Here is a 16,819-nt window from a genome sequence, read left to right on the forward strand (position 1 = left end):
TCTTGGCCAAAAAATGCAGGAAAGAGTGTAGTTGACCACAGACACTGATTTTTCACTTTGACAAAAAAAAAAACAGTTGGATCATGCTTCTACAAACCAGCCAGTACCATTTAAAATATCTAAATTAGAACTAACCCAGAACCCTGTCCAATCTATACAGAAAATCAGCCACAAACCAATCAAATCCAAACCAAAACAATAGAGAACTCCAAAAGATCAACAATGATTTAGGAACTCTATTGATTAAAACCATTCAGAACACTGCCAGATCCAAACCAGAACATATTTAGAACCCTACGAAATTAAATAAAAAACCAAAATAGAACCCTACCAGATCCTAAACAGAACCCTAGCAGATTCAGTTTACTTACGCCTGCCACCCCTCCTAGAACAAATTAAGAACCCTACAATAACAAACCAGAACCCATTAAAAACCTAACCAGATCCAAACCAGAACCTACAGTATTTAGAACAGATTAAAAACAGAACCAATTTATAAGTCTACACAATCCCAACCAGAATTGTATCATATTACAACCAGAACCCATTCAGAAACTTACCAGATCCCAACCAGAACCCTACCAGTTAAAACTAGAACTAATTAAGAAGCCTACAAGATCCAGACCAGAACCCATTTAGAAAATTATCAGATCCTAGCCAGACCCTGTTAAGAGCCCTACCAGACCAAATCCAGAACCCAACCAGAACCCTACCTGATTAAAACGTGAACCAATTAAGAACCCTACAAGATCCAGATCAGATCCCATTCAGAACCTTACCAGATCCAAACCAGAACACATTCAGAACTATACCAACCAGATTAAAACCAGACCTCATTCAGAACCATACTAGATCTCAAACAGAACCTATTTAGAAACCTACCAAATTAAAACCAGAATCCAACCAGAATCCTACCAGATTAAAACTAGAACAATTAAGAATGCTACCAGATCCAAACCAGAACACATTCAGAACTATACCAACCAGATTAAAACCAGAACCCAACCAGAACCATACTAGATTAAAACTAGAACCAATTAAGAACCCTATAAGATCCAGACCAGAACACATTGAGACCCTTACCAGATCCTAGACAGACCCTATTTAGTACCCTACCAGATTAAATCCAGAACCCAACCAGAACCCTACCTGTTTAAAACTTGAACCAATTAAGAACCCTACAAGATCCAGATCAGATCCCAATTAGAACCTATTTATAACCCTAACAGATTAAAACTAGAACCAATTAAGAATGCTACCAGATCCAAACCAGAACCCATTCAGAACTATACCTACCAGATCAAAACCAGACCTCATTCAGAACCATACTAGATCTCAAACAGAACCTATTAAGAAACCAACCAGATTAAAACCAGAATCCAAGCAGAATCCTACCAGATTAAAACTAAAACAATTAAGAATCCTACAAGATCCAAACCAGAACCAATTCAGAACCCCACCTACCAGATCATAACCAGACCCTATTCAGAACCCTACCAGATTAAAATCAGAACCAATTCAGAACCCTTCCAGATCTATACAGCGGCTGAGTCAGAACATGCTCATTCTGTGTCATGATAAAAGGAACAGTTCAAACAAGATGAAAATTCTGTCACCATTAACTCATGTTGTTGTTGTTGTTCCAAAACTATTTGACATTCATTCTTCCATGGAACACAAAAAGGTGATGTTGCACAGTATGACAGCCTCAGTCACTATTGTCTTTATGAAAAAATTGTGCAATAATGCAATGATGATTGACACTAACATACTGCCTAACATCTCCTTTTGTGTTCCATGGAAGAAGGAAAGTCATATGGGTTTGGAACAACATGAAGGTGAGTAAATGATAACAGAATTCAAATGTTTGGGTGAACTATCCCTTTAAAATGTTATCATGAGGTGTAGATAAGAAAAATATATATAAAATAATTTGTACAATATACACTTTTACTTTTTTATGTGAATACAAAATAGAAATCAGTCATTTTCATGGACAAACAACAAACCCCAATTTGTATGAACTGGTGGTAGATCAATATGGTCAATCAATATCTCTCTATCTATTGACTGCATTTTGAAATACCAGCCACAAAAATAGCTCTTTCTCCCAGTATATCTAAACTTTCAGAGCTGTGACACTTAAAGCAACGCTACCATATGAAAAGCAACAGTCTAGAACTCACCACTGTAGTGACATTTTCCAAACATAATGCTCTACTGTGGCCTATAGCCATTCTGACATTCAGCCCAGTGTGTGTGTTATATGGGCCATATGGTGCTCCATAGCACTCTGAAGAAGGTGACAAGCAGTTTAAATGCTGTCAGGCGCATTCACCCAACCCTGAGCAATTCCACAGAGAACAAGCTTTGTGGTGGCTCCATTGAGACAAGAAAGAGCACAACACAAGAAATCAAGAAGGTAACACACCTGGGAGAATGTATGCATGTAAGACTTTTTAATAAAAATACCTTTGACCCTTTCAATGCTCCCTTGAGATAAACCTGTCACTCTGGTGAATGTTTCACCTTCAAGCATCCCTGTTTCTTTCTTGCAAGTATCGTCACCCTCTGTCTGCCATTCAAATACCTCCAGCCAAAAAGAAATGACAAAAAAGCACTGCCATGGCGATGCATTAGATCTGGACTGATAAACGTGTACATTATGTAGCCTATTACCACAAACATATGATTTAGAGTATGCCAGGGTGTTCTGGGTGGATGCTAGATGTTTTTTTATTGGCCAAAGTCAAAGTGATGTGTAATAAGTTTATATGCTTTTCATCTGATACGCGCAAGGGAAGCCTGGTTGCACGTGTCGTGTGAGTCACAATGTGATTAGAAAAAAGGAGAGAGACGTGAGTTAGGGGGTATTCGAGGAGAGTTACAAGATATTCCAAGTATATTCTAATGGAATAATTCATGGTATATTGTTCATTGTTCAGGTGATAAGATTGCACGATGCCAGTGTATGTTGTGCTCCTCACATAATGGTAGAATAAACAGACTAATGTAACTAATCATGACCACTCTCCTAGTGTTTTGATTTTAATTCAAAGGTCCTTTGAAGGTTTTCTAGAACTCTAACAATTATTAAAATGCCTCCATAAGAACATAAAATGTAAATGAGTCATGGATGCAGAGAGACCACCGGCAGTTGTTTTCAGGTGGGTTTGAAGGTTGTAGGACCACCAAGAGATTCAGTAGGTGTTTTAATGTTGTCTTATTCAAGGAGAGAAAGGGGAATCCACCTTTGGATCAGTCTCATTCTGATTAAAAGAAGGACTGGTTTACATTTCCCTGGATTATGCACTCTCAGATCAAAGACACAGCAAGAAGAGATAAGAGGAAATATACCATAGCTCAGAAACACACAGACAATGTTTTATGAATCAAAGAAGATAGAAACCTGCTGTGTAATGAACAGTACATGCATGCTTGTTAGACTCCTCGTTAATTAGTATGGAATGGGAATGAGTACCTGAGTACTCAAGTATTTGGAAGTCAACGCAATGACTGATCATGAAAACACAATAATTGTGGGATTTTTGGCATCTCAGATTAAGAGCTGAGAGGCCCGTGGGCCGGTACACCATGGAGGCCCCCATGACGTGACTACATTCACCTTAATGCACTACAGGAGGCTTGGCAGATTTGGCCGGATTTTTTAAATAGGCCAAAGAAGAGTTTGGAGTAATGTCTTACACGGCCAATTATCTGTACTTTTTAATTATGAAACAATCCAAAATCAAGCGTTACTAACAGGATATGTGCATGACACCTGTACTCAAATACCAAAATCAATATTCGGTTATTCTGCATGTGTATAGAGTTCTCTTACGAGAGGTTCTCTCGTATTGCGGGAAAGATTCATCTTTTCTGAGATATTGAAGCCAAAAAATTATCCTTAATTTTGTATCAATTGTCAACGCAGTGCGGCAGCTGCAGACCTTGAGCGGGCTAGCTAGCGAGCTCATTGGTTGCTCTGCGGCAACTGCTGCAGCCTATAGACGAGCTTGGGCGAACTCGCATCCAATGAGAGGTGTCCGCGCGCTCACTGCATCAAAGCCCGCCAAAAAGGGCGTGACTAGAGTGCATATAAGCGTAGTTCGTAGGCTGGAACCCTGATTTTCATCTCTTCAGCGAAGCTCTTCGCATCACTGCTGCCACCTCAGAGAGCGAGGCGGAGGACAAAGGCTGCTGTTCCATCATGGCTTCGGACAGCGAGGAGTGGTCACAAGCCTCCTCAACGGCCCAGGAATCCAGCAGGACCCGCGCCGGAGTCGAAGGGGAACTGATACGCCTCCTCACACAGGCCGTCGACCGCCTCGGGCTCGAGTGGTCACCGCCCCCTGAGCAGGCTCCCAACAGACTCGACGGCTGTTTTCTTCAAAGCCGTCACCGCGCAGAAAGCCACCCAAGCCATGAATCTCTTCCTGCCTCGCCGCACTAGCTCCTCTGCAGGCCGCCCACGTAACCAGCCTCCTGCACGAGCATCTTCACAGCGCCCAGCTCAACAAAGCCAGACTTCCCAGCGCCGACAGGGCGGCCGCCCCAGATCGCGCTCAGACAGCCGCCGTAGACCACCGCCCCCCCCCCCGCGGGCCTCGGTCTAAGATTGCGCTGAAACCTGAACAACCGAAGTCCTCCTAGCTTTGTTGAACAAACGACGGCTCAGTCCCGCCGCGGCCGGACCACCGTCAAAGCTTCGCCCCCTGTCAGTCCCCTTCTCTCAGGCTACTGCAGTGGTGAATTTAGCAGCCAACAAGCCGGTGACACTGCCCGCTTGCCTACACTCAAACGCCGTTTTCACGGTGACCCAAATAAATCTTGTAAAGAGCAAACATGTCTTATGTGTAGAAAATGTGCCCACAACCCTGTGTTCGCCACTACACACAAGCATAACACATCCCGTGCCCCTATCAGAGCACGCTCTCATAAAGCGGTTACGAACCGCTCGAGCGTCAGAGTCAATGAAGGCGCCCACAAATGCGTGCGCGCGCCCATTCTCTGGCTGCTCTGTCACACGACCAGCCCTATGTGTAGAAAACGTGCCCACAATCCAGTGTTCACTTCTGCACACAAGCACTGCATGTCTCGTGTCCCCACCAGAGCACGCTCACATAAAGCGGTTACTGAACCGCTCGAGCGCTAGAGTCAATAAATGCGCCCACGAATACGTCGCGCGCCCATTCTCTGCCCGCTCTATTACACGGCCAGCAAACATTCCTCTGTGTGTAAGTCCCGTGCCCATGACTATGCTTGCGCATCACGTAACAGATGTGACTCTTTCCCCATTCATTCCAATCGGAAGTCACTCACAAAACAGCCTGTTCATGCTGTCTGCGAGCAATCATGCATAAACACACTAAACGCGCTCACACATTTTGTTCAGCTCTGTGTGCGGCAGTCAGAGCTGAATTGGCCATTCACCCTCTAGCGTTACGCTTCAAAGCGTGGGAAGCTATTCCAGGGATATCCAAGTGGGTCTTAAGCACAATACAACAGGGCTATTTGCTACAGTTCGATCACCGCCCTCCTTGCTTCAGAGCTGGCTCGAAACCACTGTGAACACGGAAGCAGCGTGCATGCTTCGTTCAGAAATAGCAAGCCTTCTGTGCAAAAGGGCCATAGAGAAAGTGCCACCCTCTCTGAGCGAGTCGGGGCTTTACAGCCGTTATTTTCTTGTTCCCAAGAAAGACGGCGGCCTCAGACCCATATTAGATCTCAGGGTTTTGAACAAGGTGCTTGCAAAAAGACCGTTCAAAATGCTTACAATCAGGAAACTCCTCGCGCATGTGCGCCAGGGGGACTGGTTTATTTCTCTCGATCTGAAAGATGCATACTTTCAGATTCAGATAAATCCCCGTCACAGGCGAATCTCAAGAATGGCCTTCGACGGCCAGGTTTATCAATACACCGTCCTTCCGTTCGGCCTGTCCTTAGCACCCCGTACTTTCACGAAGTGCATGGATGCGGCGCTCGCACCCCTGCGGAGTCAGGGTTTGCGAATTCTGAACTATTTGGACGACTGGCTGATTATGGCTCAGTCACATATGGAGCTTCTGTCTCACAGAGCAGTTCTCCTCAGCCATCTGAACAGTTTGGGTCTTGCAGTCAATTGGACCAAGAGCTCACTACAGCCCAGTCAGACAATTTCCTTCCTTGGGATAGAACTAGACTCCGTGGCAATGACGGCTCAGCTTATCTACACAGCGCGCCGTGTTCAGCTGACTAGCCGTATCTTTTCAGATGAACAGCCTCACGCCTCTGAAGAAATTCCAGAGAGTGCTAGGTTACATGGCCTCAGCCGCAGCAGTACTTCAGCTGGGTTTACTGCACATGCACCCGCTTCAGCATTGGCTAAGCACCCGCGCGTCTCGCCGGGCTTGGGCCACAGGCCGCCAGCCCATCAAGGTGACTCAGACCTGTATTTCAGCTCTGCAGCCTTAGACAGTGGCCGAGTGGTATCAGCGAGGAGTGACAATGGGAGCTGTATCTCGCCGAAAAGTCATCTCGACAGACGCGTCCAACACGGGTTGGGACGCGGTCTGCGAGGGCTCTCCGGTTTTCGGGCTATGGTCAGTTCAGGAAAAGCTCCTTCACATAAATTTGAAATGATAGCGGTCGAGTACGCGCTCGTGCGCTTTCTCCCGGTCATTCAGGGTCACCGCGTCCTGGTCCGTTCGGACAACAGATCTGTGGTATCCTACCTAAACCGCCAGGGCGTGTCAGATCCAGGAACCTTTTCCATCTGACGGAACGCATACTGAGTTGGTCCCAGTGCCACCTGCACTCGCTGAGGGCGACGCACGTGCCAGGCCACCTGAACGACGGCCCGGACAGACTGTCCAGAGACAATATTCCCCAGGGGAATGGTCCCTGCACGCTCAAACAGTCCAGACGTTATGGCACCTATTCGGCAGAGCAGAGATAGACCTCTTTGCGCCAGAAGAGAACTCTCACTGCCCGATATTTTTCTCGAAGCGAGGACGCCGCTGGCCCAGGACTGGCCCAGGCGCCCGCTTACGCCTTCCCCAGTCTCGCTATTGCCACAGGTAATGCAGAGGATCAGGGAAACGCGTCACTCGGTGCTCCTCATAGCCCCGCGTTGGGAGAATCAGACATGGTTCCCGGAGCTTACGCAGCTGTCACTGACAGCGCGTGGCACATCCCAGTGAGAGCAGATCTCCTCTCTCAAGCTCGCGGCACAATCTGGCATCCCCACCCAGAGCGCTGGGCTGCATGCGTGGGTGATCAACGACTACCCGTCGCTCTGCCAGAAGGAGTAATAAATACCATTATACATGCTAGAGCCCCTTCCACAAGAAGACTCTATGCGTCAAAATGGTCTGTGTTCTCAAAATGGTGCACCGACAGAGACCTGGACCCGCGGACATGTGGGGTGTCGTCGCTGCTCGTATTTCTACAAGAGCTGCTGGATAAGGGCAGAGCCCCATCCACGCTCAAAGTGTATGTGGCAGCCGTTGCGGCGTTCGCTGAACCCTGCACGGCCAGTCATGGGGAAAAACGAGCTGGTCATCCGCTTCCTTAGGGGAGCTAGAAGGATGAACCCCCGCGCCTCCATCGGTTCCTATCTGGGATCTTTCTATAGTTCTCGAAACTATGAAAGCCCCCCCTTTCGAACCACTTCAATACGTGAATTTGAAATACCTTTCACTCAAAACCGTTTTTCTGACTGCCCTGTCATCAGTCAAACGTGTGGGAGACCTTCACGCGCTGTCTGTCAGCGCTGCGTGTCTTGAGTTTGGACCAAGAGACTCCAAGGTCATTTTAAAACCTAGACACGGCTATGTTCCCAAGGTGATCGGTACTCCTTTCAGAGCACAGGTCATTTCCCTATCGGCGCTACCAGCATCCGATAGCGAACGCGATGCCAATCTCCTTTGCCCAGTCAGAGTACTGAGATTGTATACCGCGCGCTCCGCCGCTTTCAGACGCTCTGAGCAGTTTTTCGTTTCATTCGGAGGGCGCACCAAAGGTCTCGCCGCCTCGAAACAGACACTATCTAGATGGATAGTGGACGCTATTGCTGCAGCATACGCGTCAAAAGACCTGCCATGCCCGTTGGGCATTAGGGCTCACTCCACTAGAGGCATGGCATCCTCGTGGGCATGGTCGAGCGGGATTCCCATTCACGACATATGTGTGGCAGCGGGATGGACTTCCCCCTCCACATTTGTCAGATTTTACAATATGGAAGTGCCCGCTCTGCAGGCAAAACTACTAGCGGTTTAATACGCTACAGCTCCCCTGGTGAGCTGCACTGATGGGACACATTCCACACAGACCGGCACCGCCGCTCTGTCGTTCCCTTCCCACTATGTGCTTATATATTACACAAACACTGACCCGCATTCTTGCCGGCCAAATCTTATTTCCCCACTCATAAGGGCTCCCCGGTTCCCCTTAATTCCCTGGGGCTCATACAGTGGATGCTTGGCGCGACGGCGCTGACAATGGGTTCCCGTGAGCGTAAGCTAGCTTACACAATACGAGAGAACCTCTCGTGAAGAGAACGTATCGGTTACCTAACGTAACCTCGGTTCTCTCTAGATGAGGGAACGAGTATTGCGTAGCCGGCCATGCTCAGCGTCACGGCTGACTTTTCGCTTCAGTCAATGAAAACCAGGGTTCCAGCCTACTGAACTACGCTTATATGCACTCTAGTCACGCCCTTTTGGCGGGCTTTGATGCAGTGAGCGCCGGACGCCTCTCATTGGATGCGAGTTCGCCCAAGCTCGTCTATAGGCTGCAGCAGTTGCCGCAGAGCAACCAATGAGCTCGCTAGCTAGCCCGCTCAAGGTCTGCAACTGCCGCACTGCGTTGACAATGGATACAAAATTAAGGATAATTTTTTGGCTTCAATATCTCAGAAAAGATGAATCTTTCCCGTAGCGTAAGCTAGCTTACGCAATACTCGTTCCCTCATCTAGAGAGAACCGAGGTTACGTTAGGTAACCGATAAGGTCTTTAGCCCGATCTGAGTCCAACAGTACCTGACAAACCTACAGGTGTGGGTCAGTTTTTTAAGTAGGCAATATAGCAAATTAAGGGCTGTTTTTTAATAGTTTTTCTATGTAAACAAGCACTGGACGGACGTCTTTTTTTAGCGTACCACGCAGGACCATCACAGTTTTAAACACCATGTAAAGTTTAAAAGAACTTCAATATTTATAAATAAATATCGAGACACCTGCATACTGTTTCATAATTTGTTGTGCTGCATCAAGCTTTTTCAGCGCTGGTTTCACAAATCAACAGAGGTTCAGGTTGAAAAGAAACTTAATGTAACTGTTACACATGATTCCAGATTGTTTTTCAACTGGCAAAGTTTCAGTGCTTGATAAATGGTGAGCAAGTGTTTTTTCCTCTTTTTGCTCTGGTGTGCAGACAATAATTAGACAATAAATGCAAAATCATCCAAAAATCAAAGTATCCCAAAGAGGTTTAAAATCGTAGCTTTTGCTGCCTCATGGAAAGTGCCTGGGCAGAATTATGCATTTTCCATTGATTAAATGGTAAATGGTCTGCAATTATATAGCGCTTTTTTTAACCTTAGAGGTTACCAAAGGGCATTACACTGTGTCCCAATCACCCATTCACACAAGTGCAAGGTGCAAGGCGCTAGCCTGCCATTGGGAGCAACTTTGGGTTCAGTGTCTTGCCCAAGGACACTTCGGTATGTGGAGTCGAGTGGGCCGGGAATGGAACCCTGTGATTGGCAGCCGACCCGCTCTACCACCTGAGCCACAGCCATTATAAAAAATAATAATTAATGTGATTTTATCATTTTAAGATCTATGTATTGTGCTATTTAGGCTCATATCACACTCTGCCTTTATTCCCTTCTAATCTGAGTTTGTGTTTGACACATACGTGGCAATAAACATTTTTTATTTCCAAGTCCCGACAAATAACAGAATAGCCATTTGTGAATTCTTGCGGTTAACCAAATATTACAAAAGTTTACCGTGCACATACAAAATACAGTATAGGGTATTAAGCAGGGCTGGATTGGTAATCTGGCATACCAGGCATTTTCCCAGTGGGCTGACGAACTTTGGTGCCGATCAGGGGTGAACTGGCCATTGGGAGAACCGGGTGGGCCGGTCACGAAACGGGACAAATACGCCACGATAAACTGTAATGACCCACCGCGTTATGCAGAATGGGCCACAAAAAATAGAGGGGGGATATGCAGAAAAGGACAGCCAGTTTCTATGTCAAATCCTGGGCCGATTTCTCGTCCCAGTCCACCCCAGGTATTAAGGAATTTCTTTGTTTTATCATTAAAAATTAAATGCATGCACAACTTCCATACTGTTGCATGTATTCTGTTGCTTATATGAATTAAAACCAGATTTGCACAGAGCCAGGGTAAACTTCACCTTATCTTTGTGTTTGAAAGAATTTAATGAATCAAAGGCTGTTCTCTGTAGTCAAATAAATGCACTGCACCAGCGCACTTGAGTGCCTGTGCTCGCGCTGCTGTTTTCCAGCACGCCTTCGGCCGAACAAATAGTATTTCACATATGGCTGACATTTACCTGGATTTATAATAGATGTCTCAAAATAAATACACACATAATTGGTTTAGAGCTCGGAGCCCCTTGGGATTAGAGGCCCCCTGGGCAATGGCCCACTCTGCCCGGTGGTTAAACCGTCCCGGCTCTTGGAGGCCATTCATACTCAGCGTGTTTTGTGTCCATCCGCACTGTTTTTTAATAGATTTTTCTATAACCCCAGTTCCGAAAAAGTTGGGACAGTATGAAAAATGCTAATAAAAGCAAAAATGAGGGATTTGTAAATAATATTCCATTTGCTATATTGAAAGCACTGCAACTAAACTTTATATGATGTTTTACCTTGTTGATTTCAATTTTGTTCTTTTTTTTAATGTACAGTCAAATCAGATGATTGCTATGGAGGACAAAACATGCAAAAATAATAAATAAATACATAAATAAATAAATGTAATAATAAGAAACTAAATAAAGGAATAAATGTCTTGATAAAACAAATATAATTCATTTTTAATTAAAGTTATTCCTACATTTATTTTTGTATGACTTTTCTTCCTTTATTTATTATTTTCTCTTTTTATTTATTATTTTATCTTTTTATTTTTATTCTTTAAAACATTTTTTATTCTTTCATTTGTTTTGTTTTTTATTATAATTTATTTATGCATTCAGTTATTTATTTATTCCCACATGTATTTATTTCTATATTTAAATATTCCCACATTTATTTATTTTTGTATTTATTCTTACATATCTGTCTCTTGTATGATAATGATGTGGGCGGGTCCTGCTCACCATTGGCTTATTGTAGATTGAAGCGTGTGCTCGATTACTCTTGACATATTTTGATGTGACGTTAGGTCATCACCATATCGTGTAAACTATAGATATTTGTGGGGCTAAAAACATAAGAGCTTAAGTCAATCCAAGATATATTGGTTATACTACAATCACAAAATAAATGTGGAGCTGTTTCTTCAACAAATCCACAAAATGAGCAAGTTTCATAAATTATATGATTTTCTTTTTTTTTCTGTGTACATAACTTCATATTTTGATGTCCGCAAATCCATAATATTGTTTTCTGTTGTTATGATTGTTCATTGTTAAAGATACAACCATGCTTCATTTCCCTGATCGTTTATGTATGTATGTATATATAAGTTCTGCAATAAAAAAACTATAGCTGACTCTTCACATATATCTAGAGAGTTGCACAGCTTGCGATTGAAGTCGATAACCACGCATCAAATGACTGTTTCATTTAGAGTAGAAGTGCTTATTGGTGGTTTAGGAGAGCTGTAGGCCGGTATGAATGTCAAAGCACATACTGGATTGTTAAACTCTCTGCAAAATGTTTCCCTGCATATTCAAAATCTGTGCGAGTCAGGGGGTGCTGAGGTGGGACGTCCATCTGCTTCCGATAAGTACTATTGAGCTCTTAACCAATGATGCACTGGAGCTCCGCAAGGACCGCCTCCCTCATTTCTTTGTGACACTGACCATGTCAGATGTATTGCTTCCATTGACATAATAACTTCTTAATAACTTCTTAAATCATGCTGGAAAAGATGAATCAGGTTTTGCACAAACCTGTGGAGATCGCGCCAGCTTGCGAGCATGCTGTCATTAAAAGCAAAAGGGTGATGCACCAAATACAAAGAAGTTCTGAAATTACTCCACGGGACTGACCAGGTCATACAAGACAAAGCAGTTTCCTTGCAGAACAGTTGGAGCGATTCAATAGCAAGACGCCCTGGCTCTTTCTTCTGGACTTTCAGAGTTGTTGCCTATATTAGCCGCAACGATTTCCAATGCAGTTGAGAGTGAGCATACACAAACTCTTCGGTTCAATACAGTGAGGTCAGAACTGGCCAATATACTGTAGTGAAAACACTCTTGTTCAGACAGAACATGATGCTGGGACACACATGCTGAGAGATGCCCTTAGCCCAAATGTCTCTGGATTAAGACAAAAGACAGATATTCACAGATCTAGAGATACTTACTTCTGTGCCTGATTGCTGTAGCTGTTGTCGTATGAGTCATATCCCGGGTCATCGTAGGCTGTTCCATATCCATCGTCGTATTCCTATGCAGAAGAAAAGAGTTTCTGTAAATATCAGCATAAATCTTTTAAACTTCATTATCAGCATATTTTGTAAGAGCAAGAACATAATGATACCCAAGGAACTGTCCAACACATTACAGCCAAAATAATAAATTTCCATGTTTTTCTTTGAAACATTGCTTTTACTTATATGAACATTTGCTGCGAGGTCAGCTGTCTTCTAACAGAAAGCCGCCACGTTACTTTTAAAAAAAGATTGTGAGATGATGCCAGAGTTTTCAACCTTACTGTTATGTTCAGATAATTTTTGACCTATTTAAGAGGTACAAGCAGGGGAAAATTAATCTAAATCTTCTTTTTGGTAAAAATACTAAATGTATAAGTAAAACAATATATGTATTCATTTTATTTTATGCAATGTCAGGGTGTTTTGGGTGGTTACTAGGGCGTTGCTAAGGAATTAATAAATGGTTGCTAGATGGCTATGTTTCAAAGGAAGTGAGATTTTTGCTATTTGTTTTTTGTCTGCGACACTGTATATATGACTTCAGAAGACTGACATCTATGCAGGAGTCTTATGGACTATTTTTATGGTGCTCTTTGGATCTTGAAAAATCCCTAGTCCCCACCCATTTACATAATATGAAAATATATGATGTGTTCTATGGATGTATGGATGTATGGTTTGGATAGGGCTGTCAATTTAATGTGTTAATTCAGTGCGATTCATTCCATAAAAAATATCTCGTTAAAAAAATTAACGCAATTCATGTTCCCGGACCATAATAATTGGAGCAATTCAAGCATGAAGTACCACCTGTTTCCTCAAGGGGGCAGTGAACACAACTCCAGCTGTATAGGCACCGCTCAGTTTATACAGAGAACAAACCACACTCACAGACAGACTTCACAATATAGACGTGCTTTTTACATTTTAGAACTACGTTTAACTTTAGCGATCTAAAAACTGTATGTTTATGACGGGATGCAACCAAAGTGAGATGCCCCAAATGCGTCCGTCTGATGCAGGTGCACATTGACCCGTCCTTAGACAAGCCCTTATAATAAATCTCGGACTGATTGACGAATTAATTTGCAATTCATTTGCTTTCTCCGGCAATATTATATATGCATCTAACTGTGATTCATTTTATTAATTAATTAATTGGCATACTATGTAGTTAATTTGATTCAAGTTATTTATAGCTTGACAGCCCTATGTTTGGAACAGCATGATGGAGAGTTTGGGTAAGCTATCCCTTTAAATGCATGTATATTTAGGCATTACAGCTGAAGTGTGTTCAAGTGGCTATTCACTTCAACAGGGTCAAACGATCAGCACTAATGATGAAGCGTTTAGAGTCCTCCTGGATCCAAACACACATTCCCAAACACCGCATAGGGGTTAATCTACTCATCTGAACCCTCTCCGATTTTAATACCCTATTTCTAGGGCTGAAATAGCCACGTATAAAACTGAAAGCAGCTCTTCACTTAAATAAGAGGTTGTGAAAGTGTTTCATAAAGTGAGGGCTGATATGATTTTGACACTGTAATTAACAACGCATAATGACCCTTTAAGTGTGGATAATGAAACTTCATGGGGGTTAATATGTAATGCAGCTGTTCATTTGACACTTTGCAGATTGCTTTATGACATGCGTGGCTTTGTGAACTGTTGTCAGAGATACTGTGTGATATGTTTAGGAAACATCTCACGAAGCACATTAATAAAGAGTGTGTAGAGTGCATCAAAACAAGCTGGAGTTTCAGAATTGGGATTTAACTAAGTACAGTGAGTTTTATGAAGGCTAAAACAGAATGGGGATTTTTTCCACTTTTCTGTGTCGATTGTGGGAGAAACATCTTCTGTGTTACGTTACTTAACAGACTATAAATGTCTCCCTGGCGGATGAAAAAGGAGCAGAATAACCCATAGACTTCCAATGGAAAAGGTCCTCACACATATCAAGGGATCAGGATGACATAGAGACTTGGGGATGGTTTCTTTTGACTTGGGCCAGTGAGCAACTATCTTGCAAACTATTAATGCACAAGCAACCACCTGGAAACATCATAGAATTCAACCCAAACACCCAGACAAGTGTCTTATAAATATTCAGCATTTTGATCTTTGGACAATCCAAATCATTTTGACCAATTACAAGATTAAGAGCAGTTTTTCCCTTTTTTTAACTCTTAAATGGGTAAAAAAAAAAAAAAAAGACTTGAGTGTGTTGACGTTTGCAACTGTGCTTAAAGGGAAAGATTTTTTAAAATATATTAATTTCAGTTAAACATTCACTCATTATAAATTCTCTCATCATTTACTCACCCTGATGCTATCCCAGATGTGAATGACTTTCTGTCTTCTGCTGAACACAAACTAAGATTTTAGAAAAATATCTCAGCTCTGTTGTCCCATTCACTGCAAGTGAATGGTGGCCAGATCTTTGAAGCTCCAAAAAGGATATAAATGCAGTGTTAAATAAATCTATATGACTTGTGGCATTTTTGCAAGCGATATGATCTTCTGAAGCAATATGATAGGTGTGGGTGAGAAACAGATCAATATTTAAGTCATTTTTTGCTATAAATTCTCCTCCCTGCCCAGAAGGTGGCGATATGCAGGAAGAATGCAAATTGCCAAATACAAAAACATTTGAAAGTGAAGAAGAAAATTTCTATTTATAGAAAAAAAAAAAGGACATTAATGTTGATCTGTTTTACACCCACATTTATCGCATCAGTTATGAAGACATGGATTTAACCACTGAAGTTATATGGATTACATTTATGCTGACTTCATATGCTTTTTGGAACTTAAAATTCTGGCCACCATTCACTTGCATTGAATGGACCTACAGAGCTGAAACATTATTGTAAAATTCTTCAGTTGTGTTCAGCAGAAGAAAGGAAGTCTGTTTACATTTATACGTCAAGACCCAATCCTTTTATAATTTCAATGTTAGCGCAAATATCTGTTGTCTGGTTTTTATAATGAGCTGATTTTTGATAGTTATAAGCATTGTGTCATATTTATATATACACTTATTGGTAGATGAAAGCATTATCAAATTAGCCCAAAAACGAGTTTAGAGTTCTCTTCTCTCCTCTAAGTCAGACATCAAAGTGTAGCTCTGCAGCTCTCTCAGTAATTTCGGATAAATGTCCTCCATAAAAGGCTTCGACCCCTCGTGACTGCTCCGGCATATCCAGGGCTCAGCTCAGTTCCAAATCCATCTGCCCCCAATTCACATTCGTGAAATTCTCCTCGACTACGAAAACAAAGACGAAAAACCCTCTCATCACACCCCAATGCCTTGCAGCTGCATTACTGTCCGATCAGAAGCACGACACGCCAAACGGCGCTATTCAGAGTTTTACTTCAGAGTTTCATCCTTAATCCAGAAGTGGCAAAGTGACATTTAAACTGAGTTTCATAATTAAGTTTATTTTTAAAAGTTATCTGAAAGAAGTTTCTGTGTTGATGACGTTAATGTTGCAAAAATTGTTATAAATCTCTTAAGCATAACTAGATTTTACAAGAAAATGGAAAGTGGAGTGTGTCCTTGTCAAATGTCTGTACTGTTTCTATCCATTCAAAATGCTAAATAGAAACCAGAAATATCAAAAGAGGTTAAAATGAGAACTCCCTGACCAAAACAGCAGCTCAAATATTTTGATGAGAAGCCAAATAGTTTAATTTAACTCTTTATCCAAAAGGAAATGGAGTGAAATCGAACCATCAGCCACTAAAGCTGATTTTACTCTTCTCTGCTTTGCACAAAATTGAGTTTTTCAGCATTTGAAGAGTAAAATCCAGCTGCGGTGACAAACTCATCTAAACAGAACTAGACACACTCAGCTGCTGTATTTATAACTGAAGATATTCCATTGTGACATCAATATCTATCTGCAGGTCTATGAATCTCTGATAGGAAAAAAAGATCTCTCTATTTTGAAGAGCAAGCACTTTTACCTTGGTTGATTAGTTATGCACAGCTATGTGCACTGATGAAATAAATGATCATACTTGAACATGAATGAAATTTATAAAAACAATTGTAAATGTAATTCCTTACACTATTTTTACTTAAAAGTAATTATATTACAGTAATGAATTACTTTGTAATCACATTACTCCCAACACTGTTTGTGGCATAGTTGGAGTGGTGGTGGCGTAGTGGGCTAAAGCACA

The 16,819-nt window shown here is 42.4% G+C and overlaps 1 protein-coding gene across 2 annotated transcripts in view; it reads right to left on the reverse strand.

The window, feature by feature from the left end:
- Positions 1 to 16,819, reverse strand: part of LOC127620093 (KH domain-containing, RNA-binding, signal transduction-associated protein 3-like) — a 169,561-nt gene that overhangs the window by 28,438 nt on the left and 124,304 nt on the right. For both annotated transcript variants that reach the window (XR_007967667.1, XM_052093191.1), the window contains exon 7: positions 12,557 to 12,639. Coding sequence is in view for 1 of the 2 variants with exons in the window: in XM_052093191.1 (XP_051949151.1) it covers positions 12,557 to 12,639 (83 nt within the window). In the remaining variant the exon portion in view is untranslated. The remainder of the gene's footprint in view (positions 1 to 12,556; positions 12,640 to 16,819) is intronic.

Source organism: Xyrauchen texanus, chromosome 26, assembly GCF_025860055.1.
Source record: "Xyrauchen texanus isolate HMW12.3.18 chromosome 26, RBS_HiC_50CHRs, whole genome shotgun sequence".
Classification (NCBI taxonomy): Eukaryota; Metazoa; Chordata; class Actinopteri; order Cypriniformes; family Catostomidae; genus Xyrauchen; species Xyrauchen texanus.